This window comes from Vicia villosa, linkage group LG3, assembly GCF_029867415.1.
Source record: "Vicia villosa cultivar HV-30 ecotype Madison, WI linkage group LG3, Vvil1.0, whole genome shotgun sequence".
NCBI lineage: Eukaryota > Viridiplantae > Streptophyta > Magnoliopsida > Fabales > Fabaceae > Vicia > Vicia villosa.
In genome coordinates this window covers 58,921,711-58,942,242 of record NC_081182.1, presented here as the reverse complement: position 1 = coordinate 58,942,242, position 20,532 = coordinate 58,921,711, and the positions used below count along the sequence as shown (strand labels likewise).

At 35.9% G+C, this 20,532-nt stretch overlaps 1 protein-coding gene and 1 pseudogene across 1 annotated transcript; one reads left to right on the top strand and one right to left on the bottom strand.

Moving 5' to 3' along the window:
- Positions 1 to 12,074: 12,074 nt before the first annotated feature.
- LOC131661592 (uncharacterized) lies at positions 12,075 to 15,052 on the bottom strand (annotated as a pseudogene).
- Positions 15,053 to 15,381: 329 nt separating this feature from the next.
- Positions 15,382 to 18,949, top strand: LOC131661591 (uncharacterized). The gene is made up of 3 exons (XM_058931185.1): positions 15,382 to 15,513; positions 16,409 to 17,318; positions 17,412 to 18,949. Exons 2-3 carry the CDS (start codon positions 16,411 to 16,413, stop codon positions 18,874 to 18,876), a joined length of 2,373 nt encoding a protein of 790 aa, XP_058787168.1. The 5' UTR covers positions 15,382 to 15,513; positions 16,409 to 16,410; the 3' UTR covers positions 18,877 to 18,949.
- Positions 18,950 to 20,532: the final 1,583 nt, after the last annotated feature.

Sequence of the window (20,532 nt, the reverse complement as noted above, 5' to 3'; positions counted from 1 at the left end):
TAATATAATAATAATAAATCAGACCAAAAAGTGAGAAAAACAATAAATAAGCAAAATTGAGTAGGTATTGGTAAAAGGGCAAGGGGCAATATTGTCTTTTCCAGATACATTTGTTTTCTTATATTATAGATGTGGCTATTTGGATCATTATTTAATGTTTTTTAGGGGCATTTAGGGCAAAAACACGCACCTGTACATCAATGGATGTTCGCAGGGGTGTTCGGATGTGCATATTTGAATCCCCTGTAAGGAATTTTTGGATATGCCAATCTGAAATGTTTCCTGAGTTTTTTTTCTTCATATTTGTTTCATTTTTTCATTGCCTCTTGAGTGTTAATTATTTCCACGTATTTTTGTTAGGATTATGGCTAATACCTTATATTGAGACTTGGCAGGTCAAGCCAAGCAGCATTCGCTCGGCGTGAGAGAGCATGGCAGTCTAGAAGGGTCTTGAGGAGTTGTCTGACTGTTGTGTCATCATCTCAGGCTAATGAGCAGGAACCCGAGGAGGAACACTTTCAAGCACAGGCTGCTCTTGACACGCATGTTATTCTTGACACGCGTGTTGCTCCTGATACACATGCTGCACGGCTACGTGCAATAATGACAACAATAACAACAATGACGCAGACTGCCGAGAGGTCTATCCAAGAGTACCTAAAAGGGCCTTATGACACCTCCATTTTGATATATTACGACATCCATGTCACTTCGCATGTTTAGGAAGGAGATGTATTTTTGTTTGCACATTAAGATTAACGACTAACATTGATATTAATTTTTATTTTTAATAACTAACATTGATATTAATTTTTATTTTTACAGGAAAGGTCAGTTATAAAGTCCGTGAACCACGTGCGAAAAATATTTGATCTTTTTAAGCCTTGGGAGGATTGGTTCAGGGAGGCCATTCTTGGCTCCAGACTTGTCGGACTATGTTATTCTGGTTAGGGGACTATCATCCCTGATATACATGGGGCATTTTGCGAGAAATGGTGAAATTCTATGGTACAAGCATAACAAATGCTAACACAATTGTCTTACATGATGTCAAGACAGATGTTACAACATATAGAAACAAACCAGTCTCATCAGACTGAATTTAATACTGAAACATAAAATTGCATAATGATAAATAACACATAGAGACGTTAACCCAGTTCAGTGAAAATAACACATAATTTGGAGGTCACAAAGTCAGGAAGGAAGTCCACTATCAATAGTATTAATTCAAAGCTAAATAGTCTTAGTTTACAACTTCTCGCCAAATCACTATCCAACGATACTTCTACCTAGACGTTGACATATAGACCTGGGAAGTCAATATCCCACAGCCTAAATCACCGCAATGATATCTAACAGCCCCTATCCCAGTGACTGTATAAAAAATAAACCAATTTAGAAGATCACACTTCCAATACAAGAACTCTACTCTTTTGCTTAAAAGCTTTAAGAGTGAAAACAAATAACTCAACTCAATACCTAAGGGCTTCTGAGTGAGAACAAACATCTTGAAAAATAGTTAAACAACATACAATCTGCCATACAGTCTACCACACAGTATCAAAAGATACGTGGGAGACTTGAAACACAAGAGAATCTCAAAACCTAAGCTTTCTAACCTTCCCCTAATTTTACAATTATGAAAATTTCGTTACATTAGGTCTAGGGATCTCTTTAAATAGTCTTCAGCAATCCATGGGCTTCGAGACACTTTACTTGATCCACAAGCTGAGAGTTGCAACAAATCTACAGGGAAATCTTTTTGAATCTTGAAAATAAATATTGTTTCAATCTTCTAATTTTAGAAACTTTAATTCTGGTGTAGATTTGATTCCTTTGTTCAAGATTAAATATTCTTGACCGGCGTAAATTACTGAAATATATCCAAAGGAAACATCATAGAATAAATTTAAAACAAATCAAATTTGTCAAGATTCCAAACAACCTGTGCAGATCTTCTGATATAGGATGTCATGACATCAGACATGACATATGTTTTTTCCTATAATCTCACACTTAGTTGTAACAAGAGATCAAGATGTTATGACATCTTGCTAAACGTCCTTCAAGCACCGTGTTTTAGCAAAAATCTGCCAACTCCAAAAAGAAGGAGCTAACAGATGGCACAAGGAAACCTCATTTTTCCACTTTCCTGTTGGGGAGATAACGATCACATCAGATGACGTCGCATGCCTGCTATACCTTCCTATTATAGGGAGGTTTCTTAACCACTCTCAGATCAATCATAACGATGCGATTGAATGGATGGTCAAATGTCTAGGAGCTTAATTAGAACACGCTTATGAACAGTGTGCCTCAACTAATGGAACTCATGCCAAGTTCTCCTTCCCGGTGGCACTGTTTGAAGAGCACCTGAATGCGGCAGAAACATCCGCGAGTGAGGACAATGATTTTTAAGTACAGTACCATCGTGCTTGTGCTTTACAGAGTTACTTCATTTTCTTGGTTGACACGTCCATTTTTGTGGACAAAGGTGCAACCTACCTGGATGTTGCATACCTACAGTACTTCTTTGATTTGGATTCAGTTAGCGAATGGAACTGAGGGTCGACTGTTTGATATACCTATACCAAAAGCTGAATGAAGCTTCTAACTAGAGGACAAGAAAGTTGTCGGGCTCTTGTACATTGCTGACAGTACTTTTCATTCAAACTATTAATTTTAATTTGGTTTTAATATTTTGTTCTTACATAGCTCTTATTCGTTTTTTAGGGATGGATCATTTCCCACTTCCACCATATTCATGATTTCTACATTGATGAGGAGTATCGTGAAGAGTTACCGCGGGCTGCCATGTATCTCTTGCAAAAAGGGAATAATGTTGTATCGTCGTTTCAGGTGTATCTTTATCGGACCATTCACGATGACATCAACTGGATGCCTTACGAGGATCACAGGGAGATGGTCCCTTTCGACCCCATCTCATTATACTCATAGTGGCTGACATGTGGGAGTAATATTATGGCTAGGTATCTTCCTGAGCGATGCATGCAACAATTTGGTTATGTGCATACCATCCCCAGATCTACCTTTCAGGCTGCTCCTGACAATATTGTCCATCGGGATTTCGATGACATCTTTCAAGATTGAAGCATCATATGGTGCTAAAGAAGTATAAGATGATGTCACCATCGAGTAGTTCACATTGTGTGGAGGGATACATGACACGGTTCTACAAAGTGTCATACCCTATTATGACACCATGCGCTCCCGGTTGTCCACCTAGGCCAATTCATGAGGAGATCTTAGAGAACTAACAAACCCATGATGACCATGCCACTGATGTCTTGCCGATTTGTCAGCGTATACAATTGCTTGGGCAAGAAGCTTTAGACTTAGGTGTGATTGAGAGAGGCAATTCTGAAGCGGTGACCATCGTAGAAAGGATGGTTAGGGAGGCATCGAGGGTCGTGGGATACATAAGGTAGATAAGGGGTCAGGGGGTTAGGATAAGACATGCGCAGTAGGCCATGCCTTTCATTTTTTAAATGTCGATGAATTAATATTACATTTTGTATTTTCTAAACAACATTTGTATTATTATTGGCTACATCAGAATAATATTACCTATCTTCATTGTGTTTGTTTTATTATTTTCCGTTTGCGTGTTTATTAACGGCTTAACCAAATTACGAATCAAATCGACATCGATTCTTTTTTAAAAAAAAAGTAAAAAACAATTATGTTTATGCCAACTATTCTTTCCAGCCATGTTTTCAGATATGCATATCCGAACCAATTTTTGTAAATTTCTTTATGGTTCGTTCGGAGATACATCTCTGAAGGACAATTTAAAATTATCATTGGTATTTTTCAACCCATAAGGGTGCATTAAAAAATTCCTATTTAGCTTATGTTAGTCATTTTAACTTGAAGTCTAAATTGACACATAATTTCACTCCTGATTCTATTGTTATATAGGATTGAATTATGAAGCAGATAATTCGTGCATGTTATAAGTCACATGGATTTTATTACATTCACACTTCACCTACAATTGTTTTCACTTCTACTAGAAAATTTTCAAATTTTTTCAATGTCAATTAGGTCATCAAAGTCTAAGAAAATCCAAAGTTATAATTCCTCATTTGTCTCATTTGTAAGTTTTAGATTACGAATCATGATAGCTTTGGAAGCATGTTCGGTCTTTCTTCCTTAATAGTATTAGAAATAAGCTATTTTTTTTTATGTTATTTCATTTTGATATATGAGAACTAAGTCAAACTTCAATGGTAAGAACTATATATTTTTGTCCTTTTTAGATTTATGTAGATTTATATTTCAAAACTATTAGATGTATTTCAATTTTTTTAAAGAAAATTCAAAATTAGTTTTATGATTCTATTCACATTTTGCTAGTGATAAATCTTGTATGGTTAAAAGTACATCGACCATATAATACATCAATAATCTTGTTCATATACTCCATCAACCACATAATACATCAATAATCTTATTCTATACTCCACAATAAAATAATATTGTTGAACGTAAGCACATTCATATAATTGAAACATTGTGTACTTTTCTTATCCATGCTAATTTAAAACATATTTATAGTGAGTACCTTAAAAAATATCAGTAAAGAATATATTTTTAGATATTTTAAATTCACAATTCACAAAATATATGTTTTTGATTCTCTACTCTCTATTTATCTTTCTTTTATATAATAATAATAATAATAATAATAATAATAATAATAATAATAATAATAAATAATTGTAATTAATTTTTATTTATAAAATAATTTTGTTACCTACATTTAATTAAATCAGATCTTACTTTAATCTTCTAAATCAAATCTTTTAAATCAAATCTTACCTTAATCTTTTAAATCAGATTTTGTTTATATTATAATATTTTAGGAAAAGTGAAAGCTTAAAACTGGCCGCCGGTGCTCTATTCTGTATATGAGCCCCGAAACTTTACGAATTCTTGATTCTTACGAAATTTGTTTTTTCTTTAAGATCTCTTGTCGTTTTTTTGCACTTATTTGATTTTTGGATGCATGTTGTTTTCTCGTTGAAGAATCGGTGCATATATAAAAATCTTGATTAACATGTTTTCAGAAATTTGGTGATTTTCTTGTAATTGAGCAGCGGTCAGGCAACCGTAGGGATGGAATCCACAGATGCTTAGTTTTTTTTCTACTGTGATAGATCTTTCAAAATGTACACTTGATATGAGCTCCGTAACTTTTCATTTTCTTTACGAATGTTGATTTTTTTGAAATTTGTTTTTGCTATCAGTCTTGATTCGAAACTATGCGTTGGCGGATAAATGTGTGTACCTGGTATTGGTATTGGTGGGCTATCGGACTTGATTCGAAACTATGCGTTGGCGGATAAATGTGTGTACCTGGTATTGGTATTTGTGGGCTATCGGTGTTGACTCGAAACTATGCGTTGGCGGATAAATGTGTGTACCTGACATTGGTATTGGTGGGCTATCGGTCTTGATTCGAAACTATGTGTTGGCGGATAAATGTGTGTACCTGGTATTGGTATTGGTGGGCTATCGGTCTTGATTAGAAACTATGCGTTGACGGATAAATGTGTATACCTAGTTTTGGTATTGGTGGGCTATCGGTCTTGATTCAAAACTATGCGTTGGCGGATAAAAGTGTGTACCTGGTATTGGTATTGGTGGGCTATCGGTCTTGATTCGAAACTATGCGTTGGCGGATAAATGTGTGTACCTGGTATTGGTATTTGTGGGCTATCGGTGTTGACTCGAAACTATGCGTTGGCGGATAAATGTGTGTACCTGACATTGGTATTGGTGGGCTATCGGTCTTGATTCGAAACTATGTGTTGGCGGATAAATGTGTGTACCTGGTATTGGTATTGGTGGGCTATCGGTCTTGATTAGAAACTATGCGTTGACGGATAAATGTGTATACCTAGTTTTGGTATTGGTGGGCTATCGGTCTTGATTCAAAACTATGCGTTGGCGGATAAAAGTGTGTACCTGGTATTGGTATTGGTGGGCTATCGGTCTTGATTCGAAACTATGCGTTGGCGGATAAATGTGTGTACCTGGTATTGGTATTTGTGGGCTATCGGTCTTGATTCGAAACTATGCGTTGGCGGATAAAAGTGTGTACCTGGTATTGGTATTGGTGGGCTATCGGTCTTGATTCGAAACTATGTGTTGGTGGTTTAAGCTGACTGCAGCAGTATTGCTTTGAAGCATAGCTGTCCTGCGCTGGCTCGCATAATGGTTTTTATGCAGCTGTGTACTTGTCAATAGCATGGGATAATTTTGGTGTTACAGTGGGAAATCTTGGCACATTTGGAGCGATTCACCGCTAGAATCGATAACGGGCAGAGTATTTTCTAGGATAGCCAGCATAATTTGATTCATTTCCAAGGGATCCTAAAGAATTAAAGTGATCTCTTGTACAGAAAGATGTTGCACGGCAGTTTTGGAACTACTATTATTGTCGAGCTGGATAAAACTAAAGATAAAGGCATTGTTTATTTCCAGCTTCTATTCAGAGGCTGGATGGTCAAGAACTGTGTTGGTCTTGGAATATCAGTCCTGGCACATTATGCTAACTACCGATTAAGAGGTTTTGCTGCATTAAAGTGATATTGTTTTGCTGGTTTTAGTCTAGGTAGTGTCTGCCTCTTGAAGTTGAGTTTTTTTTTTATTCTATAGTTTGGTTTGCTTCAATGCCTTTATGGCTGACTCTATTTTTGTTCTGTATTGGCATATCTTATGCCATGGATATATTTTAATTGTAAATAAATGACTTTTTTGGCTTTTTAAATTTTTGTTTACTTCATTGTCACCATTTTTATTCTTTTAATTTGATGAAAGAAGTGCTTCAAATATAATAGTCAATAGTGAGAAAGATTGCAGGTTAAGCATGGTCCTAGAAATTGGTTAAATTGTGTGATTATGGAAATAAAGATTGCTTGATTTAAAAGATTCAGCATAAAGTGTAAGCGAAGTTGAATGGACTGAGAAAAGAAGTGGGTGAAAAAGCATATAATGCAGTGGTGGCAGCTTTGACAGAGACGATTTGTAACCTTTGAATTATGGAATTACCAAACTGGTATTGGGGGGCTATCGGTCTTGATTCGAAACTATGCGTTCGCGGATAAATGGTTGTACTTGGTATTGGTGGGCTATCGGTCTTGATTCGAAACTATGTGTTGGTGGATAAATATGTGTACCTAGTATTGGTATTGGTGGGCTATCGGTCTTGATTCGAAACTATGCATTGGCGGATACATGTGTACCTGGTATTGGTGGGCTATCAGTCTTGATTCGGAAACATGCGTTGGCGGATAAATGTGTACCTGGTATCGGTATTGGTGGGCTATCGGTCTTGATTCAAAATTTACATTTGATATGAGCCCTGAAGCTTTTCATATTCTTTACGAATTCTTGATTTTTATGAAATTTGTTGTTTCTTTTAGATTTGTATTTGTGCTTTTTCACTGACTTGATTTTGGATGGGGAAACATATGCATCTTGTTTTCTCGTTGAATATTCGGTGCGTATATAAAAAGCTTGATCACAACGACTGCTTGTTTATGATGTTTTCAGAAATTTCGTGGATTTGTTGTGATTGGGCTGCGGCCAAACAACCGTAGGAATGGAATCCACAGATACTGAGTTTTTTTGTCTCATCCTTCTACTACATCCGTCTCACATTTTCTTATCTTCAGCTTAAATTTTAACTGTTCAATTTTCTGTAGTTTTTTTAAACCTAAATTTTTGGGGTTTTATAATAAGTAGAAAACATTAGTTTGCAAATGTTAACCGAGTTTGAATCTATCTTCAAACAGGTCTTTTGGACGAAGTCCTCTTGGTTAAATGGGAGTAGAATATCAGATTTGAGAGGAGACAAGTGAAACAGTTCATGGTGGTGGAAAGAGTAATCCATAACTTTTGGGCATTGGTGGCATGTATCTGCAGAACAATATTTTATTAAAACAGAGTTATATGGCCAAGTTCTTTGAAAATAAGCCTCATTCTAATGCTCATTGAACAAAGTTTGAAATTGTTTGGTCCACAAAAAAAAAATCATTGTACGAGTTTAAAAAAAATTAAAAAATAGTGTCATGATTCAGTAATAAAGAAATTAAAATGCATACAGATATTAGATTGGTATATGAAAAAAATCATAAATTTCACTCACAATTGAATAATCAGAAAAATGAAGTACAACAACTATAGTACATGGTATCCGATAAATGTGTGTACTTGGTATTAGTGGGCTATTTGTCTTGATTTGAAACTATGTGTTGGCGAATAAATGTGTATACCAGGTAATTGTATTGGTGGGCTATCAGTCTTGATTCGAAATTATGCGTAGGCGGATAAACGTGTGTTCCTGGTATTGGTGGGCTATCGGTCTTGAATCGAAACTGTGTTGGCGGATAAATGTGTGTACCTCGTGTTGGTATTAGTGGGCTATCGGTCTTGATTCGAAACTATGCGTTGGCGGATAAATATGTGTACCCGGTATTGGTATTGGTGGGCTATCGGTCTTGATTCGAAACTATGCGTTGGCGGATAAATGTGTGTACCTAGTATTGGTATTGGTGGGCTATCGGTCTTGATTCGAAACTATGCGTTGGCGGATAAATGTGTGTACCTCGTGTTGGTATTGGTGGGCTATCGGTCTTGATTCAAAACTATGCGTTGGCGGATAAATGTGTGTACCTCGTGTTGGTATTGATGGGCTATCGGTCTTGATTCAAAACTATGCGTTGGCGGATAAATGTGTATACCCGGTATTGGTATTTGTATTGGTATTGGTATTGGTATTGGTGGGCTATCGGTCTTGATCCGAAACTATGCGTTGGCGGATAAAAGTGTGTACATCGTATTGGTATTGGTGGGTTATCGGTCTTGATTCGAAACTATGCGTTGGCGGATAAATATGTGTACTTGGTATTGGTATTGGTATTGGTGGGCTATTGGGAATTGGCTCGTAATTTCCATAATATTTCAATGAGAGTAGTTGGTATACTGGAAATCATATCTCACAATTTTTACGGTGTGCTATGTTTTCATGCATATGGTATATTGTTAGTAATTGGCTCGGAATTACCACGATATTTCATAGAGAGTTGTTGGTATACTGGAAATCATATCTCACCATTTTTATGGTGTGCTATTTTTTCATGCATATGGTATATTGTTAGTAATTGGCTCGGAATTTTCACATTGAAAAAGTATTCAAACAACAAGGATGTCTTAGAGGAACAAAAAGAATTGGATCAACTGCTTTAGGATGGAAACAGTTTTTAATGATCACAAAAAGCTTAAATCGAAACTGGAATTTCCGAAAAGTGAGCTTGAATTGCTTTGGAAAAACGTGAAGCCCATAATGAAAGTGAAAGAATAAAGTTGACACTGAGCCATTCCTTGAACCTATGAAGCAAAGATATAATGAGGAAGCCGAAGATAAAGCTACAGAACTATGTTCATTGTGGGAAGAGTATCTAAAAGACCCAGATTGGCATCCGTTTAAAGTTGTCATGATTGACGGGAAAGAAAGAGTATGTTTCTGTTAAACATGGTTCTCTTTTTATATATTTGGCCTTTTGAACCTATAATTCTGTCGCTTTTTGTCATCTGAGGGACTTACTGGTGTCGAGCCCTGTTTGGAAATGTCATAGGGGATCAATAGGGGAAAGAACCAATAGACAACCAAGAATTAGAGATGAGTATAGAAGTAGGGGTTTCAATCCGGTTCGAGTCAATCCTTTATGGAATTACAAAGGTCTCTCTGGAACTGTTCTTGTGGAATTCAATAAAAACTGGCCTGGCTTAGATAATGCACTTGCATTTTAAAAAGCGTATGCGTTAGAACATCTTGGGAAAAAGGATTGGTTTGTTAATACCGGGCCGAAGACGGGTCTTTTTGGATGGGTTGCCCGAGCAGATGATTACAATGTGAATAACATCATCGGTGAACATCTGCGAAAGATGGCTGATGTTAAAACTATACCGGAACTAATGGAAGAAGAGGCTCGAAGGCAAGATAAACTCGTGTCCAATTTGACCAACATTATTCAAGTTAAAAACAAGCACTTATTTGAGATTGAAGCAAGATGCACCGAGACTACGGCGAAAATGAATTCTGCCATGACAGAAAAAGATTTACTCATTCAATCTTATAATGAATGTAGATAGTATATGTTGTGGTTGTGGGTGTTTAGTTTTTCATGTTTCTGATTTGCGACTGGTGCTTTGGTTACACTTCCAAAGGATTTTTAATGATCACGAAAAGCTTAAATCGCAACTAGAATCTCAGAAAAGTGAGCTTGAATTGCGGAGAATTGCTTTGGAAAAACGTGAAGCACATAATGAAAGTGAAAGAAAAAAGTTGGCTGAGGAGGTATAGTGTTTTTATTTTGCTCCATCCCATATGATTATTATTCATATGGTTTTTTTGACAAATGTTTGTCCACATGATTGGCACTTAGATGTGTTAGTGCTTTCAATGAAGGATTTATCAACCAAGCTTAATCAATATCCACTTTGCTTATCATGTTTAAAATCATGGAATGATTGGTTGGGAGTTTATTTTCCGTTGAATCTTCGGATAGTTAATTCTGAAAATATTGGAAATATGATAAACCTGGTAATTGTTCGAGTAGTACCTCATTGAAGGTTGTGAATCCAGAACAAGTTAGTGTTTGGATTGCAGGTGTATTTACTTTAAAAGGGAAAGTAGCTCATGATTGAATTCTTATTGGAACCTTATAATCTTTGTATAGACTAATTGTACACTTCGTCTGAGTGTGTCTCTGATCTTAATCTTGGTAGTGCTCCCTTGCTTGTTACTTAAGTCCCTGGTGATGTGGGAGAAGATAGTACCAATATTTAACAGTAATTGTTGACTCTAATTAAAATGGTGAACTCCAATGTGTGGTTATATTCTATGCTCTTAATGATATGAAATTATGTTCTTACTGTGTCTGCGAAGTCATTTAAATAATATTTTGCTTCAGAAGCTTGTGTAGAAGGCTTTGTTTAACTCTGCTGGCATTTATTGTTATGCAGAATACAACGAAAAATAGCTCTCTTCACTTCTTCAGATGGCTTCAATAGAGCAACTGAAAGCAGATCGAAATGTTTTGAAACTGGCTGAAGATCAAAACGTCAGTACTGCCTTTCTATTAGTTTTGTTAATGATCATTAGTGTGCTTGTCAGGTTCAGAGTAACGTAGTATTTATGCTATTTGAATGTCTATTATACAGAAACAAAAAGAACTCCATGCTAAAATCATCCAGATTGAAAAACAATTGGATATGAAACAAAAGCTGGAATTATACCAAGATTAACGAATATAATCCTTGTGGGCGATATGTAACCTCCGAATTATGGAACTACAAAACTGGAAAAAGAGCAACTTTAAAGGAAGGAGTACAATTTTTGTTGAACACGTGGAAACGCAAGAAAGGAATGTTGCGAAGGTTTGTATACAACTTTGTTACTCTATATTCATGTTACTGAAATTTACTTAAAACTGGTGGGAAAAAAAGAAAAGAAATCTATGACCAATTGTTGTGTCTTACCCCTTTCCATATGAATACTGCTACTGTTTTAATAACAATTTCATGTTACAATGGATGGTTGATGTTGATGGCGCAGCTATAATAACTTATGCATGGCAGCTGCTTTGCACTCATCCATATTTGTAGAGCTGTGAACTCATGGTTAATGTATGTTTTAGTGATCTATGGTTATGTTAAACTAGTTAGTTTCACTATTTTCACTAGACAGATGGTAATTTTCAAGACTCAAAACTGCTTTTGCTCTTAGAGTGACAGTCTTTGGTATTATCTCTAGCTTGGAAGACACATATTTTTATGTGAAACTTGTATGACAATATATTACTAGCCTTTTAATTATCAAGTTTCTTTCTTCTTCTTCTCTTCGACCGATGAAGTGAGGGTCTAAAAACAACCCACCGGATCAAAAAGCAAGCAAGATGTTACTTTCTATGAGTAAAGAGCATTTTGGTAAGATTTTAGTGTGTGTGTTGAATAAATCGTCGTGTATCCCAAGGCTTTGTTATACTGTTAAGACAAAAAATTGGTAGTGAATCTATGAATTTGTCAAAATTGTTTAATTAGTGAATCTCTTGGTCTATCAGCGCTATGCCTCACCCCGTTTCAAGGTCTGCCAAACCCATTGCATTTGTAAGGCACTCTAATCTGTTTTAGCTCGGTTTGAATCAGTGGCCTCTATTTTAGGGATGTTATTTGTTATTTCACCTTTCATTTGTTGGCACTGTTATATTCAATTTATGTCTAAGATGTGTTCATAATCCCTAGGGAATGAGACTAACAAGTATGGATCTATTGTTAAGAGTCTCATTTTCTCTGTAATCCCGGGTTATCGTTATAACATTCAAGAAACTCAACTATTGAAACTATTTAAATTGGCCAGTTGAGTAAACATGAGGTTTCTTAGACAAAAATTCTCAAGTCATCTCACTAAGAAGTCAAAAGAAACTCAAAAGAGTTATGTGTTGAATGAGAGAGCAATTGGACTGTTAATTAGTCTCTTATATGATAATATAATCCATTTAGTCTTTTCTATTGGTTTGATTAGCACTCTATACAACATGCTATATTATTTGAAAAAATTACAAAATGCTATAATATTTGACAAAAAGACAATGTATATTCTAGTGATATACTGATATTCAACACCTTTATGATGTTTTATGATTAAGAAATTAGAGAACGTCTACATAATTTATGTCTTTTGCAACAGATTTGGTCATAATATTGATTATAAGCATTATCGTGTTGGCTTGAGTGCCTTCTTCATTGGGCCTTGTGGCAGCTTCGTAAACAGGAGCTAAGGCATAAGATCTAAGAATACTGCCATCAAAGCTTAAAACTTCAGTTCTACATCGTTGTCGATTTGCAAGTTTTAACCTTTGATGCTCACTTGATGCCCCTGAAATGGGAGAGGAAGGGTCCACAAGTGGATTCCATCTTCAACTAGCATTAGTTCATAAGCTGCCGTGAGGATTCCTTAAATTGTTCCTTCTGGTAAAGTAACTTAGCAGCAGGCCCTGTTGCTTGGTACTCTGAAGAAATGTCATGTAATTTTCTCCTTGAGCTCTGCATTGCATGACGGTGTTCACCAAATGATCCAGATTGAAACAATTCACATGACACCACCCTTCTACATGTATCATTACACGACGTTGGGCTAAATAATGGCATCCCAAACTCGACACTCAACGGAACCCAATCATATTTTTCATCAGGTGAAAACTGGCCAGGCTCTATCATTAAACAATCTAAGTAAGCGAATGTATCCAACTGTCCATAGTTTCGTCGTGTCTGCCAAATCGCTCAATAGAGACTTCACCTTTGAACTTTCTTCTTCTGATATTCCCAACTCTTTTCCAACAGGAGCAATTGATCCATCGGCGTTCTTTAAGGGCAAAGCGATATCCATAGTAATCAATTTTCCAGATTTGTCAAGATCAAACTTATTGAGAGGTAGCACCAGTACGGCTGAATGCTTAAGAAGTGAATTTAAACAATGCAAAAGTATACTTCCCTTCACTAAACTTCCTTCAAGCTTCCCTCCTAACCCTCCTACTGTGGAATCATCCCAAGACCATACGAGAGCTTTCTCACAGCCAGCCAATGGAGCAGGAAGCGAGCGCAGACACTGTCATTTCATCAGAACAACTGACAGAGGCCCACTTGTTACAGTTGAATATAGTACCAATTTCATCCAAGGACTCATAGAAGAATACGAGGGAGGACCAAAATGAACAGGACCCCCAGGTCCAGGAAGAACTGATGAATGAGGAAGAGGCAATATGGACACAACTATATCATAGTCACGAAGAAACAAACGATGGTTGTTGGTGAAAGAGAAGCCAAGCTTTCACTACGGAGAATATCTACACGGTATTTCTTTTCCTCTTAGCATTTATGTTCCAATATTTGACCCTTCAACCATTAGTTTCTCGTTGTTTTGGAGATTTTCATCATTACTGGAATCCAGTATGTCATTGCCATCACCTTCCAATGTAATAGAACTGGTTCCATTACTAGGAACACCTTCATAGGAAACAGAAGCCTCAGCAGACTTCTCCAAATCTAAACTCAATAAATCATAGTCTCCTAATTTCTCAGACAAGGATTTTTCAGCTGTTTGAGAGCTTGGTTCGTCATTGCTTGGAGTAGCCATATTCATCTTATCAAGTCCTTCCTCAACTTTCACATCAGAAGCAACTCCGCCTGATTGTAGACATTCTAATACACATCGCAGGCTGAATGCGTGATTGGAAAATTCCTGCAGTTCTCCCTCAAATTTTGCACCTTCCAGAGTGCTTAGATCCTTGCAAAGATCAGAAATGCCGGCATGACCTAATTTATCCGATTCATAAAGCGTAACAGCATGAGATTTCAGACCTGGTGAAACAGAACCCATCATAAGATAGGATGTTATATTGGCATCAACTATGAAGGCAACACGCGTATAGGCCGAACGAGGACCATGGTTGCTTGAACCCGAAGCATCCGCTTGAATATCATTATAAATATGGATATTGTCAAAACCATGACTAGCAAGAGAAACTTCTTCATCACTAAATGCACTTCTTGGAGACCTGGGTATACTTGTATCTTGAAGAATAGAAGATGGATCAATAACTTTTGTTGCCCGTCCCAATTGACATACAAATGATGCAGCAGCCTGCAGTTGTGACAAGTCAGACTGTAGGGCTGTTGCCAACTCAGCAACAGATGCATTTTCATTTGAAACAACACAAACTGCATACAGTAACTCTTCAATAGAATCTTCATAAGACTGCTCCCTGTTGGATACAAAACCTTCAAGCCTTGAAACTTTGAACTGATCCTCAGGATACACTGGAACATCAAAATAGATCAATCCGCGTCTATAGAGACCCTTTATAACTTTAGGATCAAACAGGATAAATGAATTTGTATCCACTAGTGATAATGGAAGATAATATGAATTGAGATACACTAAATACAATCTGGTATATGATTACGTGTACAGTTTAAGGCTTCACGTGCTTCATCATCGACAAGAATTACTCACATTGCTAGTTCTACCATCTCGTTATTCCAGTCCTCGTTTGCTAGCCCTTGGGTTTAGACTTTAAAGTATTTGAACATGTTTATATTAATTCGTCTCTATTATATAAAAAAAATATATTCAACCTAAACTCACACATCCATAGGCGAAGCTTGGGCCCGGCGAGGGTGGGCCATTGCCCAGGCTGACCCAATTTTTTTTTTTTAATTAGAGTGAAAAAAATAAGTTAATATTAAATTAAAAAAAAAAACAAATAAGAAAAAAAAGGTGAGAAACTAGAACAAAGAAAAAGAAGAGACAGAAAGACACCACCGCTACCACCGCCGGCATAGGATTTCGAAGCGACAGCTACCCACTGCCAGCACCACCGCCACCTCCACCGACAACCCCCAATCTTCACTGATTTGGTAACCTTCTTTCTCCAATCTCCATTAATGTTTTGATTTGCTAGTTTGAAAGTTCATAAATTTTTTTCCTATTTGAAATGGATTTGGTTTTTGATTTGAGAGAAAAAATTTATTTGAATTTAGAGAATGGAGAACATTTGATGGTTTGATTTAGAGAATGAAGATGAACTTATGTGAGGGATGAGATTACATGAGCTAAGAAGATGAACTTATGTGTTGAAAAAAGAACTTATGTTCTGAAAAAAAACTTATGTGAAGATGAAGTTTGAGAAGAAGGGATGAGTTTAAGAGCTTATGTAGATGATAATTATTTGGCCTTATCTTTATTTATGTTATCCCTTTTGTGTGTTGCTAGCTAGGTAGGATCCATGGGAATTATTTATGTTATCCCTTTTGGCTTTTTGTGTGTTGCTAGCTAGATATATTATAATAATATGGCAAAGAATGCATATAACAGTAAGAGTAAGACTTTAAAATATATTAGAACAATATGGTTTCACACTTAGATTTTTATACTTCTACTGAAGTCCTCCAATTTATTAGATTTTTATACTTCTACTGAACAATATGGTTGCTAGCTAGATGAAGTCCTCCAATTTCAACGCCTATACTTCTACTGATAGTGAATGACATCATTGCATTGAACAATATGGTTTCACACTTAGATTTTTATATTTTCTTTGGCTTGAATTTTCACAAGTATTTATACACCACCAAATAAGTATTTATCAAAAATCTTAATTGTTTTTTCATGTACTTTGGATTTGTTTAACACTATAATAATTGTATGTATACGGTGTAAATTATCTACGGTGTATCAAATTGGTGTAACAATAGCATAGCTTTTATTGGGCTTATTGTAATTAATTGTTTGATTTGTTTTATTCAATGACAGAGATGAGGAGATTTTTGGTTGATAGAGAAAGTATTGAGAATGTGAATGTTGAGCAAGCGGAAGCCGAATTACAATCACTACCTAATAATGTGATTGATGAGTTTAACCCAAATGAGATTGTGCGTGATCCAGGTCTTAGGAAACAAATTAATGAGTATGCTCCGGATATTCAAGACCAAGTGAGGAGGGCATATATATTGAAGGGTCCAATGCAACCAGATTTGACAAGTTTTCCTCGTACTCTATTTGGAAGTGCTAAAAGAGCATTTAGTAAATCATGGTATAAGAATTATGCATGGTTAGAATATAGTGAGATAAAAGATGCAGCTTATTGTTTTTATTGCTTTCTCTTTAAGAAACCCGGGAGAGCCGAGCACTTTGGTTTTGAAGTCTTCACTAAAAGTGGATATAAAGATTGGAAGCATGCATCTCAAGGTTTGAAAGATCACGTTGGCAGTCATAATAGTTTGCATAACTCATGTGTCAAGCACTACGATGATTATAATAATCAAAGACAAAGTGTGGCTAGTAAGTTTGCTAGAGCAACCAAGGAATCAGAAGAGTTATATAAGATTCGTTTGACTTGTTTTGTAGATTGTTCAAGATATCTAATTGCACAAGGCATGGCTTTTCGTGGCCATGATGAATCCTCTATTTCTCTAAATAAGGGAAATTTTAGAGAGATGGTAGATTGGGTAAAAGCTAAGGATGAACAAGTGAGCGATGCTTTTAATCGTGGTGGAAAAAATTGCACAATGATTTCTAGTGACATTCAAAAGGAGCTTGCAATGTGTTGTGCACATGAAGTTACCAAGGTGATTATGGAAGAGCTTGGTGATAGACAATTTTCCGTGCTTATTGACGAGTCACGTGATATATCTATCAAAGAGCAAATGGCGGTGATGTTGAGGTTAGTAGTTGTATTTGTTTTCAATTTCCAATTTTCATTTTTCATTGCTTACTATGCCATCAAGTAACGATTCATTTGTTGAATTTGTTTTAGGTTTGTTAACGACAAAGGGCATATTGTGGAACGATTCATTGCTCTACATCATGTCAAAGATACTACATCTGAGGCATTAAAGGATGCTCTTTATGGTATTCTTGATAAGTACACGTTATCTATTTCAAGGATACGGGGGCAAGGATATGATGGAGCTTCAAATATGAGAGGTGAATTTAATGGTTTGCAAAGAAAGATTCTAGATGAAAACCCTTATGCTTTCTATGTCCATTGTTATGCTCACCGTTTGCAATTGGTTGTTGTGTCTGTTGCTAGTAGTTGCTCATCTATTCATGATTTCTTTGAGTACATATCCTTAATTGTGAACACAACAAGTGCATCTTGTAAGAGGAGAGATGCCTTGACGGAGGCTCAACACCAAGATATTTTAAATCAACTTGAGAGGGGTGAGATATCTAAAGGAAGGGGATTGCATCAATCATCTAGTCTCACTAGACCCGGGGATACTAGATGGGGTTCACATCATACTACATTGCTTCGTTTGGATCAAATGTGGCCATCTGTGTTAAAGGTACTTAGTATGGTTGATGGAGATGGACGTGTAGCATCTCAAGCAGCAGGTTTGATAGAAAAAATGGAGAGTTTTAAATTTTCTTTTATTTTGAAGTTAATGTTAAAGTTGTTTGGTATCACAAATGAGCTTTCAAATGTCTTGCAAAGAAAAGATCTTAATATTGTGAATGCCATGGAATTAGTTGATGTTGTGAAAGCTCGGCTGGCCACAATGAGAGATAGTGGTTGGGATAATTTATTTGCCGATGTAAAAGAATTTTGTGTTGCTAAATGTATTCCGGTGCCTAATATGGATGATGAAATACCAGTTCGAGGTCGGTCAAGGGCAGAAGGGAGGACTATCACTAATCTTCATCATTATCGTGCAGAGATTTTTTATGTAGCTATTGACAAAATATGTGTCGAGATGGATCACCGCTTTAGTGAAGGAAGTAACATTATCCTTGATTGCTTCTCATGTCTTGACCCCAAGAACTCCTTCTCTAAGTTTGATGTTGATAAGCTTGCCCATCTTGCTGATATTTATCATGAAGACTTTTCTGATGATGACCGTGGAACAATAAGGGATCAACTTGAAACTTATGTTCTTCAAATGAAAAGAAATGCTTCATTTTTTACTTGTGAAGATGTTCAAAGTTTGGCTATAAATATGGTTCAAACTGAGAAACATTTGGTATTTCCATTGGTCTACAAACTTATTGAGTTAGCTTTGATATTACCGGTGTCGACAGCATCCGTTGAAAGAGCCTTTTCAGCAATGAAGATTATCAAGTCTAAATTGCGCAATAAGATCAACGATGTGTGGTTCAATGATTTGATGGTATGTTACACTGAGCGGGAGATATTCAAGTCACTTGATGATATTGACATTATTCGGACATTCACCGCAAAGAAGTCTCGGAAAGGACATCTGCCTCGTGATTTTATTTAACATTCTATTGTAAGGTTACCTTTCATCTCTTTTATTTTGTTTGATGACTATTTATATATTATATACAATAAATTTGCAGTATTTAAATTTTTGCCCAGGCTTTATAATTTTTCTGGCTTCGCCACTGCACACATCACATTATAGTTTGAGATAGGTAAAAACAAAAGTCAATGATATTCGTCAAGTAATTTCTCTTTCATGTTTATTCTTAATTTTGTTTGTTTTCAATTGTCCATTTAATTTAATTTATGTTAGTCATTTAACTTGAAGCCAAAATTGGTATGTAGCTTTCACTTCATGCTATGATTCACACAGACTTTATTATATCCAAATTTCATCTACGATTGTTTTCACTTCTATTAGGTTATCCAAATTTTAAAAAGTTCAAAGTTATCGTTCTTCACTTGTCTTAGTTGCATCTTTTAGATTGTAAATAGTATAGAAACGGTTCAATTTTCTTTCCTTAATAGTATTCAATAATAAACTAATCATATTTTTTTATGTCATTCATTTCGATTTTCTTTCCTTAATATTACTCAATAATAAACTAATCCTCTTTTTGATATCATTCATTTTGATGTATGGAAACTAAGTAAAGTCACTTCAATTATAAGACACATATGTTTGTAGTTTTTATTGGTGAATTTTCAAGTTGTATGTGGATCTATCTACTAACGGATATTCATAACTATTAGACGTATTTCTAAATTTCATGAAGGAAATTTAAAATTAGTTGGGTTGTTTTATTCATATTTTGTGTAGTGATATTTATTTGAACGTTGAATTCAAATGTTCAGTGGTATTTGAACGTTTTTATTTGAATGTTGGATTCACATTTTACTTTCCGAAACCACCTTGTTTACACATTATTATTTGGATGTTGGATTCAAATGTTCAGTGGTATTTTCAGATATGCACATTGTTGTTATATCAGTTTGCTGCATGATCACCCCAACCACTATTTCATTCACTTCGTTTTCCCCCATAACCAAAACCTACCACAAAACTTCAACCATTCTGAATCAACTTTTCATATCCAAACCAAGTTTCAAGTGTTTTATCATGCAAATAGAGCATAGAAAACTGCAATTTAAGGTAAACTTTTTTCATGTTATCTCTTATTTCCTTGCATTGATGCGGAGTTTAGGATGAAAAACAACACCACTTTGAATATGCATATCTGAAATGCATCTATTATATTTCGGATATGCATATCTGAAACCTGTCCTGTTACAAAAACAGAATCTCACTTAGGAGACATTTTTCCCACTTAGGAGACATTTTTCCCACTTAGGAGTCGCCTACCTCAAGACCCATTCGGCAGCATAATTTGTATTGGGTATTTTAGACCCCTCCATTTTGTTCTGGTTTATTTGAAACCGGCGTGTCCTATTCCGGCTCCATTAGTGGAGTGGACGCCATATTTTGCAAAAGAGGCAGAGACTTGGCCGAATCACTTTTTGGAAAGAATGACACGGTCTATCAAATTATCGGAGCTTGAGAGAGAATCAAATAGGGAGAAGTCGGTGAAAGAACCAGTTTTAGATTTAAGTAGTGACAATTTGTTCGGTGCATTTTAGAATGTAATCGAACCATGTTTTGAATGTATTGTCGTGTACAATGTAAATTATATATGATTCATTAAATATGTAATAG